At 45.8% G+C, this 24,600-nt stretch overlaps 2 protein-coding genes across 3 annotated transcripts; one reads left to right on the plus strand and one right to left on the minus strand.

Moving 5' to 3' along the window:
* Nucleotides 1-5,438: 5,438 nt before the first annotated feature.
* On the plus strand, nt 5,439-13,563 carry SERINC3 (serine incorporator 3). Its single transcript, XM_058814992.1, has 10 exons — nt 5,439-5,650; nt 6,122-6,283; nt 6,763-6,956; nt 7,687-7,766; nt 8,418-8,555; nt 9,376-9,545; nt 10,269-10,359; nt 10,752-10,929; nt 11,728-11,955; nt 12,629-13,563. The coding sequence occupies exons 1-10, from the start codon at nt 5,612-5,614 to the stop codon at nt 12,765-12,767; spliced, it is 1,419 nt and encodes a 472-aa protein (XP_058670975.1). The 5' UTR covers nt 5,439-5,611; the 3' UTR covers nt 12,768-13,563.
* Nucleotides 13,564-13,859: 296 nt separating this feature from the next.
* On the minus strand, nt 13,860-22,977 carry TTPAL (alpha tocopherol transfer protein like). 2 transcript variants are annotated; one of them, XM_058814994.1, is made up of 7 exons: nt 22,950-22,977; nt 20,993-21,445; nt 20,067-20,260; nt 18,550-18,660; nt 17,618-17,815; nt 16,294-16,334; nt 13,860-15,912 (listed from the first exon to the last, which is right to left on the minus strand). In XM_058814994.1, the coding sequence occupies exons 2-6, from the start codon at nt 21,429-21,431 to the stop codon at nt 16,323-16,325; spliced, it is 954 nt and encodes a 317-aa protein (XP_058670977.1). In that variant the 5' UTR covers nt 21,432-21,445; nt 22,950-22,977; the 3' UTR covers nt 13,860-15,912; nt 16,294-16,322. The 2 variants fall into 2 exon arrangements, with proteins under 2 accessions (XP_058670977.1, XP_058670976.1); XM_058814993.1 differs by having other exon boundaries at nt 13,860-17,815.
* Nucleotides 22,978-24,600: the final 1,623 nt, after the last annotated feature.

Below are 24,600 nucleotides of genomic sequence, written 5' to 3' on the forward strand. Positions count from 1 at the left end.
CTATATGATCATGTGAACTCCTTTCTCAAGGAGAAACAGTCTCAGCTGGAGACACAAGAGGAAGGAACTGTTTTGCCTTCTTTAAAAAATACAACAACACAAGCAACTGTAACATGCTCAAAGCTTCCTGGCACAAATGCAAAAATGCAACATCTGAAATGTCAGCTGGTACGCTGGGAGGATTTACATGATTTAAAAGATTTATGAGAAAGAACTATTTCACCGGCTCCAGAGCATCTTGGAAAGCAGCAGTGGGGGGGACAATGGTAAAGAAGGGGGAAAAATCTCCAGCTAAGAGAAATTATCATGGCCAGTATGATTCTGTATTGCTCTTTTTAGTGCAAGAAAAAAAATTGGGTCAGGCACTCATAGGATTTTAAGCTGCATTTAAAGATGAATGAACGGAGTCTGCCATGAGTCTGGGATATGCCCATTTTCTCATATTGCATATTGACTCACATAGTCCTGTGGCTCACCTAAAGCCACACAACTCATTGCTGCTGAAGGCAGGATTAAGTCAAGAAATTCCTGACTTTTCCTCCCACTGTTGTTTCACTGGAAGCTGTTCTGCTGATACACAAAGTCTGGCCAGCTGGATTTCAGTGCAGGCTCTCAGGGGAGAGATGGGGTCACAGAGACAGGGGAAATAAATCCTGCCTTAATAAAAAGATAATATATCAAGCAAGGAAAAGGCATGAAACCATTTGAAACTATAAACTCTGCAACATTTATAAGTGTGCTTTGGCAATGCTCAAGCGGAAGGTTTGCTTGCTTTGTGGCCACCCTCTCCTGAAGTGGGTACTTAAGAGCCTGAGCAATGTCCTGAACAGCCTGAGGTGCTCCAGCACCAAAGTGAGCCCAGCTCAGCTCTGCCAGGGGAGCAGGGGGCGCTGAGCAGGGATGGGGAAGGCGCCAGCTCCAGCAATGCCTCAGGCTCCAGGGCTCCTCCTGGGACAGGCACAGCTCACATCAGCACAGGGCTGGGGCTGATCCAACAGTGCCAGCCCCATCTGGGTCAGATCCTGCACCCCTGGGGGCCCTGTGCTGCTTGCAGGGTACCACATTCACCTATCATGAAACTGCTCACTTCCTCCTCCTTTTTACCAGCCATCTGTTGCTAGTGCCTTCCATGGTTCATTCACAGATGTCACTGCAGATCTTTTGTGCAAAATATTCCTTCCAATCTATCTCTGTTTATGTTTTATTGCTACGGGTTTTTTTATATAAGCTTTTATTTAATTTTATTTAAATACTTTTCAATACATTTAAGTTTCATGAATGCTTCCATAAACAATGAGATGAAAGAGCTCAGTAATATCATTCCAGGGTATTAGATTAAGGTGAACATTTTTCTCCGTCTGTTTCACCAATAACCTAAACTAATGCAGTTTCCAGACCAGAGCACATGATCTTAAGTGAACTGAAGAGAGTGAAAAGGTCTCTGGTGACATATAAAGACTTAGAGGAGATTGAACAAAGGTGTCCAATAAAATAAATTTCTGGCCAAACAGAACTGGAAAGACACAGAGATTACAATTCCTTCTATCATAACAGCAGTGACTCATACAGTTCCATAGTCACTTGGGGTGAAAAAGAAAACAGTTACTCAATCTCTCAGGGATTTAGACACAGAAGAATATATTATGCAAGTTTTAGCTGCGTTACTAATGGCCTTGAAGCACACAACTCTACTATGACTCTCACTCAGCTCAACAGATCACAAATAAGATGACTCACGTATCCATGACATGATAGGAAAATAGAGAGCCTAAGAAGTGCAGAGGCAGGTGCTAATACAGTCACAGAGCACGCAGTCAAGGGAAGAAGAGATTTATAAAATCAGGAGCAAAGGACTGCAGAGAAATCAGCTCATGCATTTGGAGACTCGAGGGCATGGACTGGGTTGGTTTTTCTTGGTGTCACACCAGGAGGCTGTGATGTGAAGGCAGGCTGTGTGCAGAGAGGAGCCAGGCCCCTGGGGACACTCACCTGTGTGTCCCCAGGCAATGGCAGCAGAGCTGGCCCTGGTGTCTGCGTGCACAGCACACAGGGAGATCACACACCACTGAAACTCATCCACAAACTTTACAATATTTATACTTGGCAGGACTTCCTCCCCTGCTGTGCATTGTGATTTTGTAGAAGCTGTTAACTCTGATTGTTTAAAGACTAATTAAACCCACTGGTGGTGCCAGCCATAGCAGTGTTTTGCCCATTATCTCATGACTTACCTCCTCATGGATGAGGGCTTTGACAGCTGTTCTCAAAGCACTGGTTAAAAGCTGATCAAATTCTGGACAAACAGCTGGAAAAACAGTTGTTCCAAGAAAACTGCAACTCTTTATGCGCAGGAGCTCAAATCATAGCACAGATGTAAATGCAGCTTAAAGCTAAATACTTTACAGAAGCCAAATAATTAGGAGGATTAAATTAGAAAGGTGATGCCAATACATCTAGATTTGGAAGTTTATGCAGGTCAGAGCACAGTAAGATGTTTAGACCTGCACATGAGTCAAGCCAATGCTATTGTAGAAACACAGACAATGTCTGATTATAATTTTTTAATTTTTACAGACAGTTTGGCACAGCCATTGCAAGTTGCAGTTCCCATTGCCTGACTGAAAGGTTCTGGATGGTCAAAGGATTATTCAATTATAATGTGTCTCTGTGATCTATTACCTGAAAAAACACAGCCCATGCAAAGCAGGAACTCTCACATACTCAGGGAAAGATGAGGAAAAATTCTGCGTTTTTGTTATCACAGAAAGGAGACCCTTGAGAGTAACAAGAATAGCACTAACGCACAAGCTTGAGTGACAATTTTTTATGAGCTCAGTTGCACAAAGGAACTGCAGAGAACTGCTTTCAAATGACTAAATCTGACACATTTCCTTTAAATATTACCTAATTCCAAGGGGTTTATTCTAGGCATTTCAGCTCACATATGTATGGGATGTAATGTATAGATACAGAAGGGATGCACCATTTCTTTCTGCTGTCAGAGCTGATTAGCAAACCAGAGCAGGGTATTTTTGTACAAACCAGGATAACCTCCTGCCACATCCTGTCTCGTTCCCACAGCTGACAGTCCTTCATCCTTATCTCCTGTTAAACATGTAGGGGTTTAGGTGATGTGATGCAGAATCAGAGGGGGTTTATGCTGGGAAGTAAAATGAGCACTTGGAAATCTCTTGTTACGTGGACAGTGGAAGGAAAAAGCTTTTTATCTGCATCCTTTCTCTGTGCCCAGCATAACCCAGTGAAGGATCACCAGTACTTAACAAAACTATTTGTCTCATAAATTTCCTGAGAAAAAAACACTTGTAGGTTCAAGATTTAGATGAGTTTCATCGCTGCATTACTAATACACAATATTCCAAAGTATTTGAGTTATTTGCCCAGGATTACTGGGAACACAGAATTTGTGATTGTGCCTTTATTCTGCATATATTCACTGGAACAAACAGTGAGGGAGCAGGGATATGGCAAAAGCCTTCTTAGAGATCCAGCTGGTGCAAGCAGAAGGGTAATAAAAATACATCAGCAATAAAGTAAAGGCTCATCTATTATCTGAAAGAAGCACAGTTGCAATGATTTATGGAGTGACCTTTTTCTGAAAGAAGCCTGTATGTCTTCATGAATAAGACTGATTGCAAGAGATGATACTGTTAACACAGTGTTCATATATTCTGAGTGTTAAAACTGCTGTGGAAAATAAGTGGCAGGTTTACTGGATGCTCTTTGTCATTTCTTGGCAATTTTAGATGGCAGTAAAGCAGTCATTCTCATTATTAGTGCCTTTCTGTGATGGAAGCAGTTTTTTTTTGGACAGGGACTGTGTGAAGGGTCTGACAGAGTGTAAAATGATGTGCAATAGCTGGAGCTGTTATAGCCAGAAAATATCCTGTAACCCCAGCTGGTCAGTTCTGCCCCTGCCCTGTGATATTGTGCAACACTAATGCCAATTAAAACCCATGCAAACTGCTTTCCTAAACCTCTGTGCAAACTTTTGTCAAATCCTTGTGCTGTTACATCATCACAGCCAACTCTCATCCCTTTCACTTGCTCCCAGACTTTAGTGAGGAGGAGTGAAATCACTCAGCTGTCCCTCCCCAACTCCTCCAGGCTGCAGCCTGTGCAGTGTGCTGGGGATCCAGACCCAGCACTGTGCTCTGGGCAGCTGCAAAACAACATCTCCTTCCACCTGGCTCCTCCACCTTCCTCTTCTCCCACGTTAAAGGAGCCCACCTGCAGCTTTTGCAGCTGTGCACCTTCCAAGTATGAACTGAGCCAGGTGTGAAACTGCGGCACAAGTGTCACCTTGAGAAACCCCACCTGTGAAAAGCTCCTGAGCTTTCCCACTTCCATCCAGAGTTGTGTTTAACCTACAGGCCAATTTCATGGACAGTGCTCAGTAAGTCATAAAGGAAAAGAGAGGCAGCAAAATGGTATTAGGAAAAAGTTCTTCATCCCAAAGGACAGGCTGGGACAGGCTCCACAGGACAGTGATCCCTGCCCCAAGCCTGCCAGAGTTCAAGGACTGTTTGGACAACACTCTCAGGCACATGGTGGGATTGCTGGGCTGTCCATGCATGGCTGCGAGCTGGGCTCCATGATCCTGATAGATCTGTCCCAGCCTGGGACATTCTGTGATGTGAGTGCTGGGATTCTCGGGGCTGTGAGCTGGGCTCCATGATCATGATGGATCTGTCCTAACCTGGAACATTTCTGTGTGATGTGAGTTCTGGGCCACAAGCACTTGTGTGTGTTACCACGATCGCTCAAGAGTGGGAATGAGTTACACATTCTGCCAGGCTCAAACAGCTTCGAGAGGCTGGGCAGGTCCCTGGCGCCCTGGCAGGGCAGGTGACAGCAGCGCCACCAGCCCCCGCGGCCATTGCACGCACCACGGAGCAAACAGGCTCGACAACAAGTGACAGAAGTGGCTCCTTTCCCCGGGCATCCCGCTGGTGGCGGTGCCGCCGGTGAGTCACGGTGACGCGGTGTCACTCCCCGGGCCGTGCCGTCTGTCACCGCGCCGGGCGCGCCCCGTGGGCTCGGGGTTACCCGGGGCACGACCCGCGCCAAGGCGCCCTGCGGGGTGCTGGTGCCCAGGGGAAGGGAAAGGCGCTGTGCTGTGTCACAGCGCCGGGCGGGGCGGTGCCAGCCCGGTGCCAGCCCGGTACAGGCCCGGTGCCCGTCACCCCCGCTGCTGCCATGACAACGGCTGCGCGCCCCGGCACCGCGAGCGCCCCCAGCGGCCGCGGGCCGCTATGGAACTCTACCGGCCGGCTTCACTCATTGGCTGTCAGGCTGTAGGAACCGCCCACTCACTGCCCTTTTGACCAATCAGCGTCCTCCATTCCCCACGGCGAAGGCGGAAGCAGTGTTGATAAACAATATCGCCCCGCCCCTGCCCTCGCTGACCCTCCCGCTCCTCCCCCTGGCGCCCGGCTGCATCGCGCCTTCTCATTGGCGGGCGGCCGTCCCCGCGCTGGGAAGCAGCCAATGAGCGGCGGCGGCGGCGGCTCGGGGCGGAGCCCGGCTGGGGCCGCCCCCGGCCGCGGGCAGTGGGCGGAAGCAGGAAGCGGCGGAGGGCGGCGGCGGCGCCATGGGGGCCGTGCTCGGGGTCTGCTCGCTGGCCAGCTGGGTGAGTGCGGGCTCCGCTCCCGCCCCGAGCCTCCCCTCACACCCCGAACCTCCCCTCACACCCCGGGGAGCGCGGCCGGCCCGCAGCGGCGCTTCCGCTGGCGGCACGGAGCGGGCCCGGGTGGGACCACGCTGAGCCCCGCGGGCGCCATCCCGGGCCCGCCGCAGCCGGGGCGGCTCCAGCCCCTCGGAGCGGAGCGGTGCCCGCCTGGAGCCGGCCCTGTCCTTGCCACAGCGGGCGGCTGGCGGACGGGCCCGCCCTGGCGAGGCCCCCCGGTAGCCCCGGCCGATACACGCGGTTATTTGCGGGTGTTGGCGAACGCGCTGACAGAAACCCCGATTAGCGGCTTATCTGCGCGGGCCGGGAGCGGATGTCTCTAAATGGGGCTCGGGTTTTCCTCTCGGTGTCGCCTAACGCGCAGGTGTCAGCTTCGAGGGGAATGCCCTTACTATTCCTGTCTGTGCCCTTCAGATTCCCTGTCTGTGCAGCGGGGCCTCGTGTTTGCTGTGCCGATGTTGCCCCAACAGCAAGAATTCGACAGTGACACGGCTCATCTATGCCTTCCTCCTCCTCCTCAGCACTGCACTTGCCTGCATCATGCTGGCACCAGGCATGGAAGAGCAGCTGAAAAAGGTATGGAGGGGCAAAATCTTTTTCTGACTGTCTTAAATGCCGTTACTTGTGCCGGTGACTATTGATTTTCTTTACTTGGAATGGATTATGTGTGAGAGACAAACACCCGAGTGTCCTTGCTCCTGAGTTGAGAGGCTGGGTGTGCTGAATGGCTTCTGGCTGAAACAGCAAATTCTGTGAATGTTCCTTTTTTAGTACATGCCTGGTCTCTGAAATCTGACCAGACCTGGAGACTGTCAGTTGTTATCTGAGGCCTGCTGCTGTGGTATCTTAATCTTCATGGGTGAAAAGTGTTGACATGGGGAGAGACAGATGATAATGAGGTCTGAGCACAAGGTCTTTTGTTCTCTGATCTCTCAGAAGTTTGTTGACTGAGAACCTTGGCTGTTACAGGACTTAGAAAATGTAATTGCAAATGCAGACATAAATTCACAATGGAATGTGAATTCACAAAGGAACGTGGATTTATCTTTCCCCAGATTCCTGGATTTTGTGACGATGGGCTCCACACCCAGATCCCCCACCTGGAGGGCTTTGTCAGCTGTGATGTGTTTGTGGGGTACAGAGCTGTCTATCGTGTCAGCTTTGCCATGGCCGTGTTCTTCTTCCTCCTGTCCCTGCTCATGATAGAAGTGAAGACCAGTAACGACCCCAGAGCTTCCATACACAATGGGTATGTGTGAGCCAGCTGGCTGCCCTTCCTTGCAGCTGCTTTCCTCCTTCCAGCTCCTCTGCTGAGCACAGTGCAGATTCCTGTGTGCATACACAGACAGCTTCAGCTTTCCTTTGGACCCAGTACAGAGTAGTGCTTTGGTCCCCTTAAAAGCTCCCTATTTGTGTAAGATGGTTGAGGGTGCCACTCTGAGGTGGGGTAACCAAAAGAGGAGTGCTCTGTGTTTTCATGGGGATGTCAGATTGCAGCTAGTTTATGTCTCCAACCTTGTGCTGCCTCTGGCACTCATTGGGTCACTCTCAAGGCCAGTCTGACTCAGCTATCAGAAACTGGTTTCTGATTTCCAATTTCCTGATTGAACTGAATTAGTTTTGGGCTGGATGACTGAATCATCATAGAGTCATTTAATTGGAAAGGGATCTTTGGAGTGCATAGAATCCTAAAATTACAGAATGGTAAGACCATCCACTTCCCTGCTGTGGGCAGGGGCACTTTCCACTGGCCCAGGTGGCTCAGAGCCCCATCCAGGCCTGGCCTTGAGCACTTCCAGGGATGGGAAGTCCCCAACCTCCCTGGTCAGCAGGATCACATGATCCAAAGCCCTGGTTGGAGCAGGACCAAGCTGCTTACAGATCATGTCAGAGCACATGACTGCTGTGTGGGAACTGACTCTGTGTGGAGTAAGACCAATATTTATTGGTTATTCATTTATTTCTATCTTCTTTTAAAGGTTCTGGTTCTTCAAAATAGCTGCCATCGTGGCTATCATGGTTGGAGCATTTTATATCCCTGAAGGGCCTTTCACAAGAGGTACAGTTGATGTTCATCATGGAATTCTGACTTGTATAAGCTCAAACCTTGTCATAGATTAATTGGCAATAGTGAAAGTTTTTTGTAGAAGATACAGTTTCTGCCCATTTTTGTTGGAGTACCTTGGTCCATCCGGTATTTTAGTGGCCAGCTGAAGTTATGGCAATAAAAAATCCCTTTTCAACCTAATAGGTTTTGGTTATTAATAATTTTTTACTTCATGAGACAGCCACTGCTGAGCTGATCTTCTGACACTAGACTGGGGGCAACTTGGAACACTGACAAATGCTAAATACTTCCCTAGAATCTCTGAGAAATCTGTGTGGGAAACCTCTACTGTCTGGCTGCATCAGAGGAACTTGAAAGGGTTGTTGACCCTCAAAGATATGTGGGATGATGACACTTAAGTACACAAAGATGCCACATGTTAGATGTTGCCTTGGGCTGAACATCCCCATGCTCAGCTTGACCAGCAGTGGCTGCATCCCTGAAGAGCTGGGACTCCTTCCATGCTCCTGTCAAATTGAGGTGATTAACAGCATCTGCATTTCTAATTACAGTTTCAGGTTTATTTCATGCTTTTTTTGTTTTTAAACAGAGGTAGCATGCACATGATGAAAGCTAACTTTTTTTTCTTGCACTCTTTTCTAGCTTGGTTTTGGATTGGTGTTTCTGGAGCCTTCTGCTTCATTCTTATCCAGTTGGTTCTACTTGTGGATTTTGCTCACTCTTGGAATGAGAGCTGGGTTGAGAAGATGGAAGAGGGGAATTCCAAATGCTGGTATGCAGGTAAGAATCTTAACCTGGAAAGGATTTGTTTGTACTGGCCAGTAGCCCACAGAATATCATTTACTGGTTTGCAGACATACCTAGAACTAAACTGCACAGTGTCCCTGAGTCACTGCTGTAAACTCCTGAAATAAATAGCAGCAATGTTTCCTTTTTTTTTGTTCAATAAAATGTGAGATATTTTAGGCTTGTGAGTAGCACATCTGACAGTCCTATTAAACCACACTTGCCTGGTTGGCAGGGTGTGCTCAGAGCCTGCTTCCCTTCAAGCCTGACTCTGCTGTGTCCCCAGGAGCTCAGTTGTGTCTGTGACAGTGGCTGCAGTGCCACACTGAGTGTGCCTTGGTGCCTGCTCCCCAGCTGCCCACTAATTACAAAGTGCTAATTGTTGTGGTTCTTAGCTCATAGCTAAGAGTGCTGCCACAGCATTTTGTGGCTTCTTACAAAGAACGGAGTGGAAACAAAAATGGGTGACCTCAAGCACAGGAATCCAGGGCAGGTAAATGTCCATGGGAAGTGTGCAAAAAGCACTCTCTCATTCTGCCACTGTGGCCTGATACCAGTTACACTAATTAAACTGCTGCTGAGAGGCAGGTCCTGTTCCCCTGATGGCAGCCCTGGCCTTGCTCTGAGCTATACTTAGTGAGCCCAAGCAGAAATTTAGCCATACCTTACAAAGATGCAGTCTCTAGTCTGGTTTTGTGATCCAGACTGCCAAGTGAGGAACAAAGAGTGTCTTATTGCAGTGTTAGCTGGATATTAAGCCATTTCAGATGTATTACTAAAACTATATGTGTAATGTAATTTTTTTTTCCTGCAGCTCTGTTGTCCTGTACGAGCCTGTTCTATGCCTTGTCCCTGGTTTTTGTCATTCTCTTCTATGTTTTCTACACAAAGCCTGATGCCTGTGCTGAGAACAAGTTCTTCATAAGCTTTAACATGATCCTGTGCATTACTGTCTCCATTGTTTCTATCCTTCCAAAAGTTCAGGTATTATTTTTCTCTTTTCTTCTGACATACCAAGCAGGGAAATGAGAAGGATGTAGTAGCAGTTCAGTCAGAGATAAGAACTTTTAAACTTGGCTATCATAGCTTTTGTAGTTAGGAACTAAAAAAAAAAATAAAATCTTGCTCTGAAAGCATTTTACTGCATAGTGACACGTTTTCTGAAGAGAGGCTTTTTTTAGCTAACATGGTTTTGGACTTTGTTTCCATGTGGAGTACTGCTGGCATGGTTTTAGTGGTGAAGGCCCTGGCAGGACAGAGGAATCTGTTAGGGAGTAGCAAAGTAGCTGGAGATTTATTTGCTTAATACTGTGCCTTTGAAATTAGGGGTAAACTTATTTAATATAAGAGGAAAGTTGCATGTCACTTGATTCTGAACTGGTATTGCTCAAATCACATGCTAGATTCACATCTAAAAAATTGTTTGAAAAGGTTGAGATTAACTCAGTTACAGCCTGTAACTGAGTCTTGGGCACAAAAAGAAAAGGATTTGGTTTGCTTTTTCTTTCTCTGTTTGAGTTGCTTTTTGCATAAATTATATAACTCCAAGGAATTTCTTCCAGTCTTTCAAACATAGAACAAAGGCCAATGCATTTCTACAGCAATGGTTTTCATGCTAGTAATGGTTTCATCTGTGGCAGTGGGGTAAAAGCATCCAGCTCTAGGTAAACCTTGCTCTTTTTGACCTTGGCTTCTGCTTTGGAACAGGAGCATCAGCCTCGCTCTGGCCTCCTCCAGTCCTCTGTCATCACACTCTACACCATGTACCTCACCTGGGCAGCCATGTCCAATGAGCCTGGTAAGCAACACTCTGTCTTGAGTCCCATATACTGGTGTGAAAGCAGAAGTCGATGGTTTTTACAGATCACTCTGTGGGAATTGCTGATCTGTTCAGATCAAATCCAGTGAAGCTGAAAACCTGACTTGACTGAAACCATCAAACTGCTTCTTTGCAGAACAAAACTGGAGTGTTGTAAGGGGGGAAAAGAAACAGTGTCAGGGCATTCTGATGTTATTTATTTATTATACCCTTGTCTAGCTCACAGGCAGGAAAAACATTGCAGGCAATTTCTGCCTCTGGAGAATTGAAGAGATCAGCAGTTAAAGGGAATGAAAAATTGCAAGCTTACTTGTCATCTTTTCTTGGCTACATGCTGGCATCTCTCTTATCTGCTTTGAAATCCCTTTCAGAAAGAAACTGTAACCCAAGTCTGCTGAACATCATCACCCAGATAGCTGCACCCACAGCTGTTCCAGCCAATGCCACTGTCCCTCCTGCCACTCCTGCTCCACCCAAGTCCCTGCAGTGGTGGGATGCCCAGAGTGTTGTTGGACTGGTTATCTTTGTCCTTTGCCTCTTGTATTCCAGGTAGGGTCTGCACTACTATCCAGTGATAAAGAATTGGGGTTTGCCTCCTTTGTTTGAATCTGGGTCTAGTGCAAAATGTACCTGCATTTATTCACATCCAGCTGCTGTCTCAGGCCTGAGACCAAATGTGGCTCATAAACCTGCATTTTGCTTTGTGCATGAGGGTAAGCCTTGTCAGCTCAATCCAGATAACAAAACAACATGTGTTACAAAATGATTGGAGGGATGGAGCACCTCTCCTATGGGGAAAGGCTGGGAGAACTGGGTTTGTTCAGCCTAGAGAAAGGAAGGCTTTGGGGTGACCTAATTATGGCTTTCCAGTGTCTGAAGGGAGCCTACAGGAACATAGAGACTTTTACATGGATTAAAACTGGGTGTGTAAGTTTAGATTAGATACTAGGAAAAAATCTTTACTGTGAGGGTGATGAGGCACTGGAATGGTTGTCCAGAGAAGTTGTGGGTACTCCATCCCTGGAAGTGTTCAAGGCCAGGCTGGATGGAGCTGTGAGCAACTTGGGTGTAGGTGTAATGTGCCCTACCCGCAGTAGGTGGATTGGAACAAGATAATCGTCAGGGTTCTTTCCAAACCACACCTTTCTATGATCTGGGACTAGGAATGCTGTTTAATGAAATTAACAAAAGCTTGGATAAAAACAGTTGGAGGAATTTCCTTATGCTTCCAAATGGATGATTTGCTAGTCCCAGACATTCACTGTGGTCAATTGTTTGCTTGATTATCAAACACAGCTGATGATAAAAGGAGTTGTTAACCAGGTCTCTGTTTGGGTTACACTGCAGCATCCGCTCCTCAAGTAACAGCCAGGTGAACAAGCTGACCCTGTCAGGCAGTGACACTGCCATCCTGGAGGACACTGTGGGGACAGGCAGTGGCACAGCTGAGGAGGGCGAGGTGCGCCGTGTCACGGACAATGAGAAGGATGGTGTCCAGTACAGCTACACCTTCTTCCACTTCATGCTCTTCCTCGCCTCTCTGTACATCATGATGACACTCACCAACTGGTACAGGTGAGAGCCACAGGGGAGCTGAGGGTTCTGTGTGGATGGGAGGCTGGTGAAGGGGCTGTCCCTGTGCCAGCTGCAGCAGAGCTGTGCCTTGTCAATTTAGCGTTACTCAGTTAAGGTGTGAGAAGGCAGCATGGCACAGTCAGCAGCTCTGGTTCCAGGGCACTACTGCAGAGCTGCAAGGGCAGGTGTGGCTGACATTCTTCAGCTGGAGGAGTAGCAGGAAGGATATACATGGAATTGGTTTCAGGTGGCCTCCTGCAAAATTTGTTAGAAGCCAGCCTGCTGTTAGTGGCTTTTCAACCTGGAGAAGATGTGCAGGGACAGCCATATGTGCTGCTTATCAGAGATGGGATGTCCCACATCTGTTGGAAACACTTGGGCATGCCCTCTGCTGCTGCAGCTCAGAACCACTGCTCCCAGGACATTGTATAAATTAGCAAATACTTCCTTGAACAGCATCATGAGCATGAGCAAGCAGGCTTGGAAACTGGGTTCCAAGAACCACAGCCTGTGATGGAGCCACAGGAAACTGCTGGCTTAGTTGTCTATGCTCTCACAAAGGGTCTTGATTGGAGTGCCCCAAAGGATTGCCCTCAATTCAGATCCATGAGAGGTACCAAGGAACAGGGGGAGGTGTTTTCTGTGTCTGCTAATGGACTTCTTTACTTTTTAGCCCTGATGCAGATTTCAAAACCATGACAAGTAAGTGGCCAGCCGTGTGGGTGAAGATGACCTCCAGCTGGGTTTGTCTGCTTCTCTATCTCTGGACCTTAGTGGCTCCTCTTGTCCTTACTAATAGAGACTTCAGTTAAGTTCCTGCACCTTCTGAGCTTACAACAGTGGGGAACTCTTTGCTGACAGCCAAAATTTCATTTATTGCTTTAGTTACTGTTTCTTATGTTGGTATTAAAATGCAGTTGGATAGACAGTTATGTATTGCATAATGCTTGATGCAACACCAAAATTATCAGTTATCTATTTTAACCTTTACCAGGGTTATATTATTACTGCTTTTTTAAAATTCACTACAGCTGTGTTGTCAAAGCACAAAATAATTTATCTATTCTGTCCAAAAGCCACAACCTTCTACTGAATAGAAGTTAACATTTAGTTAAATATGAAGTAATATATTTTAAAGAGCAATTATAATCAGCGTAATGCACTACTCTGCTCATGCTTCAGTTTCTGGAAGTGTAAGCCATGCTGCTTGATTTCTACATTCCACTGCTAAAGTTTATTTACAGGAAAAGTTTATTTAAATTACTTAACTTTCTGCTGTGGCAAAAAAGCACCCTTACTCCTCACCAAAAGAACAACTCTGAAGTTGAAAAACTGGTTAACACTCAATTCTTTTAAGACAAACTTGCCCTTTTTAAGAGGCAATTTCTATGGTAACTTCTTTTTTAGAATGTTTGCCAAATAGAGTGGTAAGTGTATGAGTAGCTTAATCAACTTTATGATTATGTTGGAAAATAGAGCTTATTGATTGATTGGTTTCAGTTGTCCAATATGCTTAATAGAAGTAACACACATGGAATTATTATTATTATTGGCTCTAAGGCATTTGCACTGTAAACTCATTTGAATAAAGCAAACTAACTGCTGAAAGTGGCCCAGCTCTGTTGAAGTGTTAAGAAGCAGCAGTTCCTTCTCCAGTGGAAAGTGCCACATGCAGTCTCCAGGTGGATGTGACTGGTTGTTTGTTCTGTGCAGTAAATACTAAGTGACAGATTTTTTTGAAACCAGCAGTATTTTGTGTGAGCCTCTAAGTCTGTGAGTGTCAAATCCTGTTCCTTGATGTTGCTCAGTTCAAGTAAACTTTTGTTTCCAGCAGAAAGCAAAACCTTTTGCTAATGCAGTGCTGTGGTGATTATGTGTAAATGTGGAACTTGTGTGTTGTTACTGACATTTACAATAAACTATCCCAACATGACACAAGACAAACATATTGAAAATATCAAATGAGCAGCTGTTACAATGTGTTTAATCACCCAGTCATGCATCATAAACTTACACATTTTTGACAACTTTGTATTATAAAATGCAATATAAAAATAAATTTTATCAAAATAAGATGTACACTTAATCACCCAACACCTCTAGGCTCACATATAACAGAAAGCAAAATTAATATTTGTATAAGACAATGATTAATTCAAGCCAAAATGGTATAAATTTAACAAAATGATACTTAAAGAGATTTAATGATACAAGATTTAACAAAAACATTACTTCAGCCAGTTCCTGAAAATACCTCAGGGCTCATAACATCCATTTACAAGAGTATAAATTCAAGTACTTGTATGTACAGTTTGCAGCTACCTCTTGTGCCACCTAATGCCAATGCAGTTCAAGTATCCTTCCTTATTATCTGTTGGATTTGGCAGGGATGGCTTATGTACTGGAAAAGGCATATATAAGCATGGAAAACAAAGTTATTTCAAGTGTGAAGAAGGAAAAAATTGGTTGTAGTGCTGTAAAAACAAAAAACCAAGCAACCCCCAAGCAAAAAAACTACCCCTCCTATAAGCTTTTCCTAGCTGTTCTCTTATCTTGCAGATAAGGAGATCCTATACATGACACAAATGTTTAATTTTCCAAACATGAGAAGTTCTGGGAACAAACTGATGTCTTTGCTACTAAGTGCTAAAGCTCAAAGAACAGTCTCAGCTCTGCAGCCAGGCACACATGAGCCAGAGCTGTGCTTGCTGTAGGACTTGCCAAGCACTGCCCTGAGAGACTTCAGGGTTAGAGACACACTCAGTGAAGCTGCAATTCCTGCCTCAGTTCTAAAGGCAAGGAACAGCAAATCAGAAATAACAGATCCTGATAAAGCCTGGCTTAGTTCAGCATCCTGGCATCCACTGCCCAGAAGCCAGCTTTAAGAAAAAGAAGTTCTGGAGGCACAAGACTGGCACTTTTCAGCATTGGCAGGTGTGGTGGTTTAACCCCAGCCAGCACCATGGCTGCTCACTCACACAGGGCTACACCAACTCCTGTGAAGAAAATTCTACCCCAGCCAAACCCAGCACAATCCTAGAACCATTCTTTATTCTTAGTGAGCAGAGGAAAGAAGAGGGTGAGGTGGATCTATTCTGCCTACTATTTAAGGCGTGCAAGAAAATATAAAAGTCTGAAAAAGGGCGAGTTTTGTAGAGGTTCCTCAGCCTTCTGCTGAGCACCACTAGGTTTATTTCTCTTTGAAGGACACTAAACTGAATTTTGAATATCCATCCTCCCTCTCTAATAGTTACATAAGGGCATGAAAGGAGCTGTTCCTACAGTCACTATAGCCCCACTTCTACCCCTGCAACACAATTAAGGAAAGATTATCAGTGAGGCCTTCATCTCTAGGTAAATTGATCCATTCTGGTTTTTTTCAATGGTACATTGTGACTGGAATTAAGAGACACTAAAACAACAGAGGCATCACTCTTCTAGCATTCAGCAGTGTGGGCAGCCACTGATCTGTCCAAGTCCTGGTGCTGCGTGCTACTGGCTTCTAGGTGGCAAAAAACTGAATTAATTTCTGCAAAACAGAGCATATTCTGGTCACAAAGGTGGAGCTGCCTAGCAGCTCTCTTTTACCTTAAGTAGATGAAAAGGATAGTTGGTTTTTTCCCTGCACTAAAGGTAATAGTTACAAAGAGGAGTTAAAATTGACTTGTAAAGGTAAGAAAAATGAGATGCTTTCACCGAGGAAAATTAATCTCTTCCCACCTTTAAAGTACATCTGTTCATATGATGAGTTTTCTGCTCCTATAGATTCTGAGCTGCCACACAGAAAAGAAAAAAAGCTTCATGGTTTTAACCTTTTCAGAACCCAGTCTCTTTCTACAATGTCAGGATGACAGGTATGGCATTTGCCACCCTTTAGTTCCAGGATGAGGTCTGCTGCCAGGTCAGAAAGTCATTACAGAAGTCTCCTTTTGGCAGAGCAGTCATGCTGCAAGGGGGCTAAGAGGAAGAAAGACATTCAAAACAGTTTGGCACTTTGAAAAATGAATGTCTGAGATCCTCAAGATAATTTAGTTTTATATTTACAGAAACGTAACTGGTGCCTATAATCACATTTGGCACTAAATCAAGATTTCCTCCAGAGAAAGTGCTCTAGTGATAAGTTTCCAATTAGAAGGGATGGTCTTTTCCACCAAAGAGAGAATTATTTCACTTTGAAGTAACAGACTGTGCTTTCCTTGTCCTCGTGAGGTTTCCTATGTCCACACCATTATAGTGCAGAAAAATGTGTGCAAAGAGTGTGCTGAGAGTTAAGTCAAGACCATTAAATAAAATGAACTTGGGGAGTGGGAACAGCTTATTCAGACACAGGTATCTTACCTGGTTTGACATCAATGTTAGTTCTGTCTCTAGACAAAGACCTAGAAGCACAGGCATACAAGTTATGAGTAAATATCACAGAGATGATTCAAGTCTAACTCCATACAGGAACATGACAACCAAAGACAAAAGAGGTCAACAAAGTTAAAAACCAAGTTTCACAGAAGAGCTGACAAGCACAGTGAACAAAATGCTACAATATCAGGAAATTTAGGAATGTGCTTTTAAAAAGCCTGTCTGCATTTGGCTTCACAGACTTAAAACTCAAATTTAGCCCACAGTAACAAGCTAAAGCAGCACCTTGCTGTCCTACATGAAGTATTGCCTTCTATACATCACATGCCAACTGCTACAAAACCTCCTCACACATCCTGGGTATGAGGTACTTACCCAATTCCTATCTCAAGCAGAAAAGAACTGTCAATGTGGGGAAGTGGCTGACACAGCTTTCTTTTATTTGGTCCTGAACCTCATTATTTGAGGCTGTTGTCCAATCAAAAGCCTTATTCAATGATCTGAAAAACGTGCTGTTTTCTGAAAATGAAGATTGCATCTGTTCTATAAACCTTGGTATAGATGTTATGGTAGTTAATCCATCAGTCACATTTCCTCCAACTGTGAAGAAGTTTAAGAGATGATCTCCATACATGAGTATTCATGACTAAATTTTGTTCTGTATAAATTTGAAATAAATATTCACTGAGATATTTCAGAAACACCAACTCACAATGTGAACCACATGACAGAGGACAGGCCAAATTAGACTTCTATGGTTTTAAGCAATCTTCACTACAGAATTATATTTTGCAGGGTTCAAAAGCCATTTACTTTCTTTCACCAGTCTTTCATTACTGGTGTTTGCAGAAGGGGAAGAGACCAGATAATCACAAAGCTCATAAATCATCCTCACTTTTCACCTGTGTGGGGTGAGGACAAGAAACTGTCAAAGCTTACCTATCTGCAATAATTTTTTTCCCTTTATCCTTAGAAAGAAGAGTCCAGTTTGCACCATTCACACAGAGGTTGATGAGCCTCAAGTCTAGAAAACTTGTGCTCTTTGCTTTTACCCTCCCTGAACTCTGCCCTGCCCCCATTGTGCCCTCTCCAGCTTCCTTTGGTTCTACAGTGTAAAGTGCCTCAGCAGTCTGTCCCCAAACTGCAGGTTTAGGAGTAAGGCAGAGTTCACAACATCACCTAGCAGAGCAGATCTTAACTGTGCCGGAAACAACTTCCCTCCTGTGGTTTGTTAGTAACAGTAATAGAGCTGAGGTTTCATCCCTCGCAGGGAATCATCACACTGCTTTTCATCAGCATCCCCACTCACTAGCAGGTCGTGGGGAGAGCTGTCACAGGGCAGCACCAGCTCTGAGAAATCATGCAGGAAATCCTCTTCAGAGGCCAGCAGCAGCTCGTTCCAGGCAGAGATGTCCAGCTTGCCTGCAGTACCACCATACTCCTCAGGAAGGATCACCGGAGGAATGTTTTGGTGAAGGGAATTCAGATCACAGCCATGAAGAAAAAACTGAAGGAGAAAGCAAAAGAGTTTTAAAAGTGCACATCAAACACTTTGCAGCAAACTGCTGGAACAGTCAGCTAACAAACTTATTTTGAGCTAAAGAACAACTTTAAGAAGTGATGTGTTCACGGGCAAGTGGCAGCACAGAACAGTGGGCAGGTACAGTGAGGCACACCAGTGAGAGAAGTCTTGAGACAAAATCCACACCTTGCGCAGATTAAATCCCAGCAAGAAAGACTGGACATGTGCCTGGGCTCAGCTTCCAGATTCAGTTCATCCCCAAGTTTGCTCATGGGATTTAAAGTACTTATCCTTGTGGGCAAAAAAAATCATCCTTGGCAACCACAGTCCTGTGGAGAGGACACTTGTGTCACACAGGACCCTTGCACAAGGGAAAAGAGCAAGGAAGGGGCAACACAGTTCTCCTGTGACACCACCTCATGAACTAAGTGCTACTGGGCCTAATAATCCAACCACAGGGATAATGTCCTGGATGGAGAGCATATGTACTAAAGTTCCACATTAATATTTTGCCAGTATTGAGTTCCTCAAAGTTTCTGTCTCACAGAATTTTACCAACAGGCATATTTTTTAAAATTTAAAACAGAAAAAAAAAATGGCACCAACATTTTTCTAACTGCCAAGTATTATAATTTTTCTTTTTTTTTTTTTACTTAAGAGTGGCCAAGCTAGGAACTTAAAAACATTAATATTAATGTTAAAATCACATAGATCCTTACCCTGTTTGCAATCTTTTCCTTCAGAAAAGGCTTGATGATTGCAAATATTCCTTTAAATATACGAGGCTCATTTATTATGTTAACAGCCTTTATTCGAATGGGGAATCCATCCTGAAGGGCAAAGAAGATTTTTATAATGCAGTTTAAAAAACATTTGCCATCTTTCTCTTTTTAAAATTTTCTGAGACTGACTGCCAGCACAACCCACTGGCTCCCTAACTTTAATTTGAGGTACCAACATAAACCAATACAGGAGAAATTCAACTTGTTATGGGATTTTTGCTGCAGAAATTTATTTGCAGAAATATTTTTCATAGGCAAATGTTCATGATCACCACTTAAGAACTCAGTGAGGTTTCTTTTCCTTATAACCAGCTCTACATATACAAATCAGTCAGTGCTTGCAGTGAAAAGCAGACAAGAGGCACTGCTGGAATATTTTTCTCCATAGGAACATCAGTGAATTACCTCATCTTTACAGGAGCTGCAGCTCAATAACGTTGATGCAACACATTTATATTCCACCATCCTTTATGTCCTTCCCCAAATCCAGCTATTGTTTTGTGAATATATTCCAGTAGGAACAGCAGGACACCCATGACTTTATTTGTACAAATTAAATATGGGCTTACAGTTAAATGACACATTTATATCATAATGTAAAGGAGTGAGTTCTTATAAAGACCTTTCTTAACTCAGCAGCCTCATCTCCTACACTCTCCTGACTCACCCTATCCTTCCTGATCCCCACATGGATACAATAAAGGATGTAACCAGCTCAGGCCACAACAAAAGTAATGATGGAATGAACCCATTCAAGAGAAGTTTACTCATCTCACTCCCCCAGACTGTATCAACATCAAATGAAATCATCAGACCTTCAGCCACTTTGACCAGGCTACTCCTGAGTCCTTTCCCCTTCCCATTTTGTCCAGCTTCACTGTGTTTATACCCTTGCTCTAACCTGCTCTCCAACACTTTCCTTCCACACATCCAGGCAGAGCTGTTTTCATTATGTCTTTTGTGCTAAAGAAGCCTCTGCCTTCAGGGCATGGATGGAAATCCTCCTCAAATCACACCCATTCATAAGTCCCAAGTCCTCTTAACATTTTTGCAGCAGCACTTGAGCTGGAGCCTGCACTTGCCCCATGGCTGGCTCCATCTCAGCTGACAGGAACCATTTAAACACCAGGCCATTCCTCACTGTCTCATCCCTAACTGTAATTCTCTGCTCTCTTTCTTCATTACCACTATCCAGCAGAACTGCTTTTGTCTGTTCCAACTCAAAGTCTGCATTTCTAATGCAAATTTAGTTTTAGGTATGCAAAAGTCAAAAAAAGGGACAAGTGAGGTAAGTTGGCTGTTAGGGTGTGAGAAATTGGTTGGGCAGAGACTTGTTTAACTCTGCTAATGAAAGCCAAGATGATGACATTTGTGGTGACATAGTCAAGAACTCTACACACAGCAGTAGTCATTTACAATGCACAAGCTTATTTTCCCACCAGTTCAGGTCTTACCTGAAGAATTCCAATCACTTTTTTGGCTACAAAAGGACCAAAATGAGACGCCTTAGATAAGCTGACTCCTTTGTAGTCTGCCAGGATTACAATTCCATTCACCTGGGTCTCTTCGGACTGAATGAGTTTTTCTAAGGTTAAGTATATGGCACGAATGTTCTCAGTAATCGGATAATTACTGGGTGTCCATCTGTCTGAGGTTACAAGACAGGGATGGTAAGTTGGAGAGTGAAGATAAGCTAACAATACACATTCAAAAAAACTGATTTTCTGTTCTCTTGGACTCAAAAGTTACTCTGTTCTTTTGAGCCACAGTTCTAGTTCAGAGCAGCCTTTCTTAAGCAAGAGATAAATGGCAACTCATGTTTACTTCAGGGAGCAAAGGCAATGCTTTTAAGAACCCCGTTCTCCACCCAGCACAGCTCATTAAAAGCAGTTTCAGCTCAGAAAGAAGGCAGGTAAATGGAAAAGAGGAGAATGAATGGAGAGAAATTTACAGCAAGCCTGGCAGCACCAAAAGCACATGAAAAATTCTGATTATTTACACAGGAGTCAGAACTATAGGCTTTTCTCTCTGCTTACTGTAAAAACAAATTATGAGCTTCTAAGGGTAGGCCATCAGCCCTGTTTAAATTTGAGTGACTGCATAATAATTTTCCTTGAGAAATTATATTTCCTTGAAAATTTTCATCGACCCATTTCACTGCATTTTCATTTTGCCATGACCGCACTTATTGCTGACACAGGAAAAGGAACTGGAATAATGCTGGCTAAGGACCAGCATGTCCCTTCCCCAGTCAGCTTTTCAAATGTGAGAGAGCCCACAGACTCTGTGCAAGTCAGCACTGCTCAGAGCAGAGCAGGGACAGGCTTTTGGCCCAGACACACCTCGAGGACAGGGCACAGACACACTCAGGGCTGGGTACCTGGGCGGATGCACACGACGTGACGTCCCTGCGGGTCCCGGTGAGGCAGCACAGTGACAAAGCCTGACTCCAGGACAGGCTTTATTGCAGATGGCTTCAGGTTACTGAACACCTCTGGCCAGGTCCTCCTGCAGGTGTGGTAGTTCACCAGGAGCTGAAGAGCTCGGTCGTAATCAAACTTCCTGGCTCGGAGGAACCTCAGCAAAAAACCATCGTCCAGGCAGGTGCCCAGGGAGGGATAGTCCTTGCACACCATGTCCCTGAGGGCCTGCACGTCACGGAGCCTCCACTCAGGCTTCTCCTGCAGCTCCTCCCGGGCTTTGGTAACAAGATCAGGAGACAGGGTACACACATACTTTGGTCGGTCTGGCAGGAGCTCACTGTCTGATGGAGACCCTGCTGACGGACTTGTCCTGGTGCAGTCGCTGTCTCCTGACATAATGCAGCAGGAATCTGTCAAAAAACAAGTGCTGCACGTGACAAATAAACCCACAGACTTACAGCCACAGTGACTGTTCACATATTTATTATCTTCTGTACTCCCTGTTTCCTAACTGAAGACACTTCCTTTCCAAGAATCAGCACTACAGCCAAGGCACAAGGTTAATTTTAATTCTCCTACCAGGATTAGAAAGTGCAAGTTACTCTAATCTCTTTATCCTACCTAGCAGGTAGAGTGCTACCTTGGAAGAAACCTAACCAATTAAAGTTAAAACACAGAATGACACAGCTTCACTGCAAAACACAGAATTTAATTTGCTTTAACGTTTACTCCCTATGTCCAGTTGAAATCTAAAGCAAAGATCCCAGTTTGTCATGATTCTCACATTTGGTCGAATTACACCCTCTTCTAAGAAGCTCCCCAGAAGCTCCCCCCTCTAAGCCCAGACACAGCCAGGTATTTTCCTTAACTTCTCTGGCAAACACACGCACTTACCAACACCTCTGCCCAAGGGAATGTTCTGAGCAATTCAGGAGGAGCAGCACTCAGGAATACAAGAAATGGCTGCAGTGCACAGACTGGATGAGCAGGTAAGAAATTGCAGACTCTTATGCCAGCACTGCATGGATACTGAGGCTAGTTTAATCTAGTTTTAACTTTTCAGTGTGATGTCAGTATGTCTGATCTGTGAGCTGGAATTCCAAATCCAGTCACAAGTGGACAGAGATGAGTAAAAATTAGAAAATCACGAGCCTGCCATAATCCCTCCAGCTGGACCCGGGGCTGGCAGCGAAACACGGCTTTATTTTGCTGAGCTGTTGGCACTCAGTCACCCACAGCACATCACACGGAACTGGTGCCACAGGGACACTTGTCACCAAAGCCGCCCTCCTCCTGCACTGACAGAGCCCTCAGTGCCCCGCTCACCTTCCCCAGCTGCTCGGACGGCACGGGCACCGCTCCCAGGGAGCGATGTACCCGGGGCTCAGCCTGGGCTGGGCAGCGCCAACCCCGCCGGAGACGGGCACAGGGGCGAGGGGGCTGCCAGGGACCGCAAAGCTCCCGGGCCCGCACCGACCCGTACTGGAGCTCCGGGGCCCGCAGCCCGCCCGTACCGGAGCTCCCGGGTCCACAGCCCGCCCCTACCGGAGCTCCCGGGCCCGCAGCTCCTGGGCCCATAGCCCGACCGTACCGGAGATCCGGGGCCCCGCAGCACCCGGCCCCACAGCCCGCCCGTACCGGAGCTCCCAGACTCCGCGCCCGCCCGTACCGCAGCTCCCGGCCCCGCACCCGCCCGCACCGGAGCTCCCAAACTCCGCACCCGCCCGTACCGCAGCTCCCAGACTCCGCACCCGCCCGTACCGCAGCTCCCGGCCCCGCAGCCTGCCCGTACCGCAGCCCCCGGCCCCGCACCCGCCCGTACCGCAGCTCCCGGCCCCGCACCCGCCCGTACCGCAGCTCCCGGCCCCGCAGCCTGCCCGTACCGCAGCTCCCGGCCCCGCAGCCTGCCCGTACCGCAGCTCCCGCGGAGCAGCCGCGTCCCGGCCCCGCCGCCCCGGAACGGCCCCGGCCGCTCGGAAATGACGCGCGGGCCGCGCCTGCGCCATGGCCCCGGGGCGGGCCCGCGGCCTCGGCGGGGCCCAGAGGCTCCCGGGGAGCCGGCACCGGTGCGGTTCGGCCCGGGCCCGAAATCGGGGCTGCCTCTGTGTCTGGCGGCTGCTCCGGGCAGGGAGAGGGGGGGCCCGGGGACGCTCCCCGAAGGCACACCTGTCCTTCAGTGCTACCTCATCCTCTGCGACATCGGCAGCCACTGCCTCCAGCCGAAGGCAGAATTTTATATATATATATATATATATATATACACATACACATACATACATATATATATATATATATATATATACACAAATACATATATGTAAATAAAATATATATTTTATAAATCACATTTTATAAATACATTTTACACTTGTAAAATACATTTTATATGTATAGAATGTATTATGTATGAAATACACTTTTATTATGTATATATATACATATGTATGTATACATATACATTTAAATACACTTGCATGTACGCTTACATGTACATATGGATAAATGTATGTTATGTGAGTATATAATATATAATATTGTTATATAATATATGTAATTATATAACACAGCAAGTATATTGACGTATATAATCTATAGATCATATACTAATTATATTTAATATAATCACATATATAAAATACATTTTATTTTTAGATGTATACATATACATATATACATACATATACACACACACACATATATATATATGAATACATATATACAAACCAAATATATCCTATATATTTTCTATACAAATACGTATCCCAGGGCCTGTCCCTGGCAGCCTGAGCCGGTGTGGGATCACTGACCAGAGTTAGGGCAGCCTCGGTGCAGGCTCCAGGCAAGCACAGCTGGATGGAAACAGGGCCTGAGAGATGTCCTGGCTGTATCTTGGATTTAAACCACAACAGAAGGACTAAATGTTAATAAAAGGAGAATTTTGGGGTAGTTTGGCTTTGGTTTGCTTTTTGACAGGGCAGAAAACCATATTATCCCACAGGAGGTGATGCCTGGCCTGTCTGCATGGAATTTGTAATAAAAAGCTGGTCCCTCCCAGGTTTGCTGCATTACAAAGGGCTCACGGGGAGCGCTGGGGAGGGGAATGCCACGTTTAACCCCAGAGCTGAAGGGATGCAGAGGCTGATTGTAAAGGGCTCAGCATCCTGCAGGGTGGTTTCTGTCTCCTCTCTCGCTGCAAGCCGCGTTCTCAGCCAGGAGAGGGAGTCGAGGATAGCTGGACAAAGAGTGGGAGCCCCAGGAGCCCACAGTGGGAATCAGGGCCCTTCTGCAGTTTACAAGGTTCAGCTCTCATTTGTTTCTCTGCCAAGGGGTCACCCTTCCAAAGCAGAAAATGTTTCAGTGCTGCTGTACCTGGTCAGAGTGATGCCAGCATGGAAACAAATGGAGTGTGTCACCGGTGTCACCTGCACAGAGCTGTTCCAGGGAAGGGGAGCACATTCATTCCAGCCTGTGCTCATGGTGAAAACCCAGACTGTGACAGTGTTCACAGGGGTCTGAGAATGAGGGAAGAGACGAGGATCTGACTCCTTGTTTCAGAAGGCTGTTT

The sequence above is a fragment of the Ammospiza caudacuta genome, chromosome 15 (assembly GCF_027887145.1).
Source record: "Ammospiza caudacuta isolate bAmmCau1 chromosome 15, bAmmCau1.pri, whole genome shotgun sequence".
In the NCBI taxonomy this organism is placed as follows: domain Eukaryota; kingdom Metazoa; phylum Chordata; class Aves; order Passeriformes; family Passerellidae; genus Ammospiza; species Ammospiza caudacuta.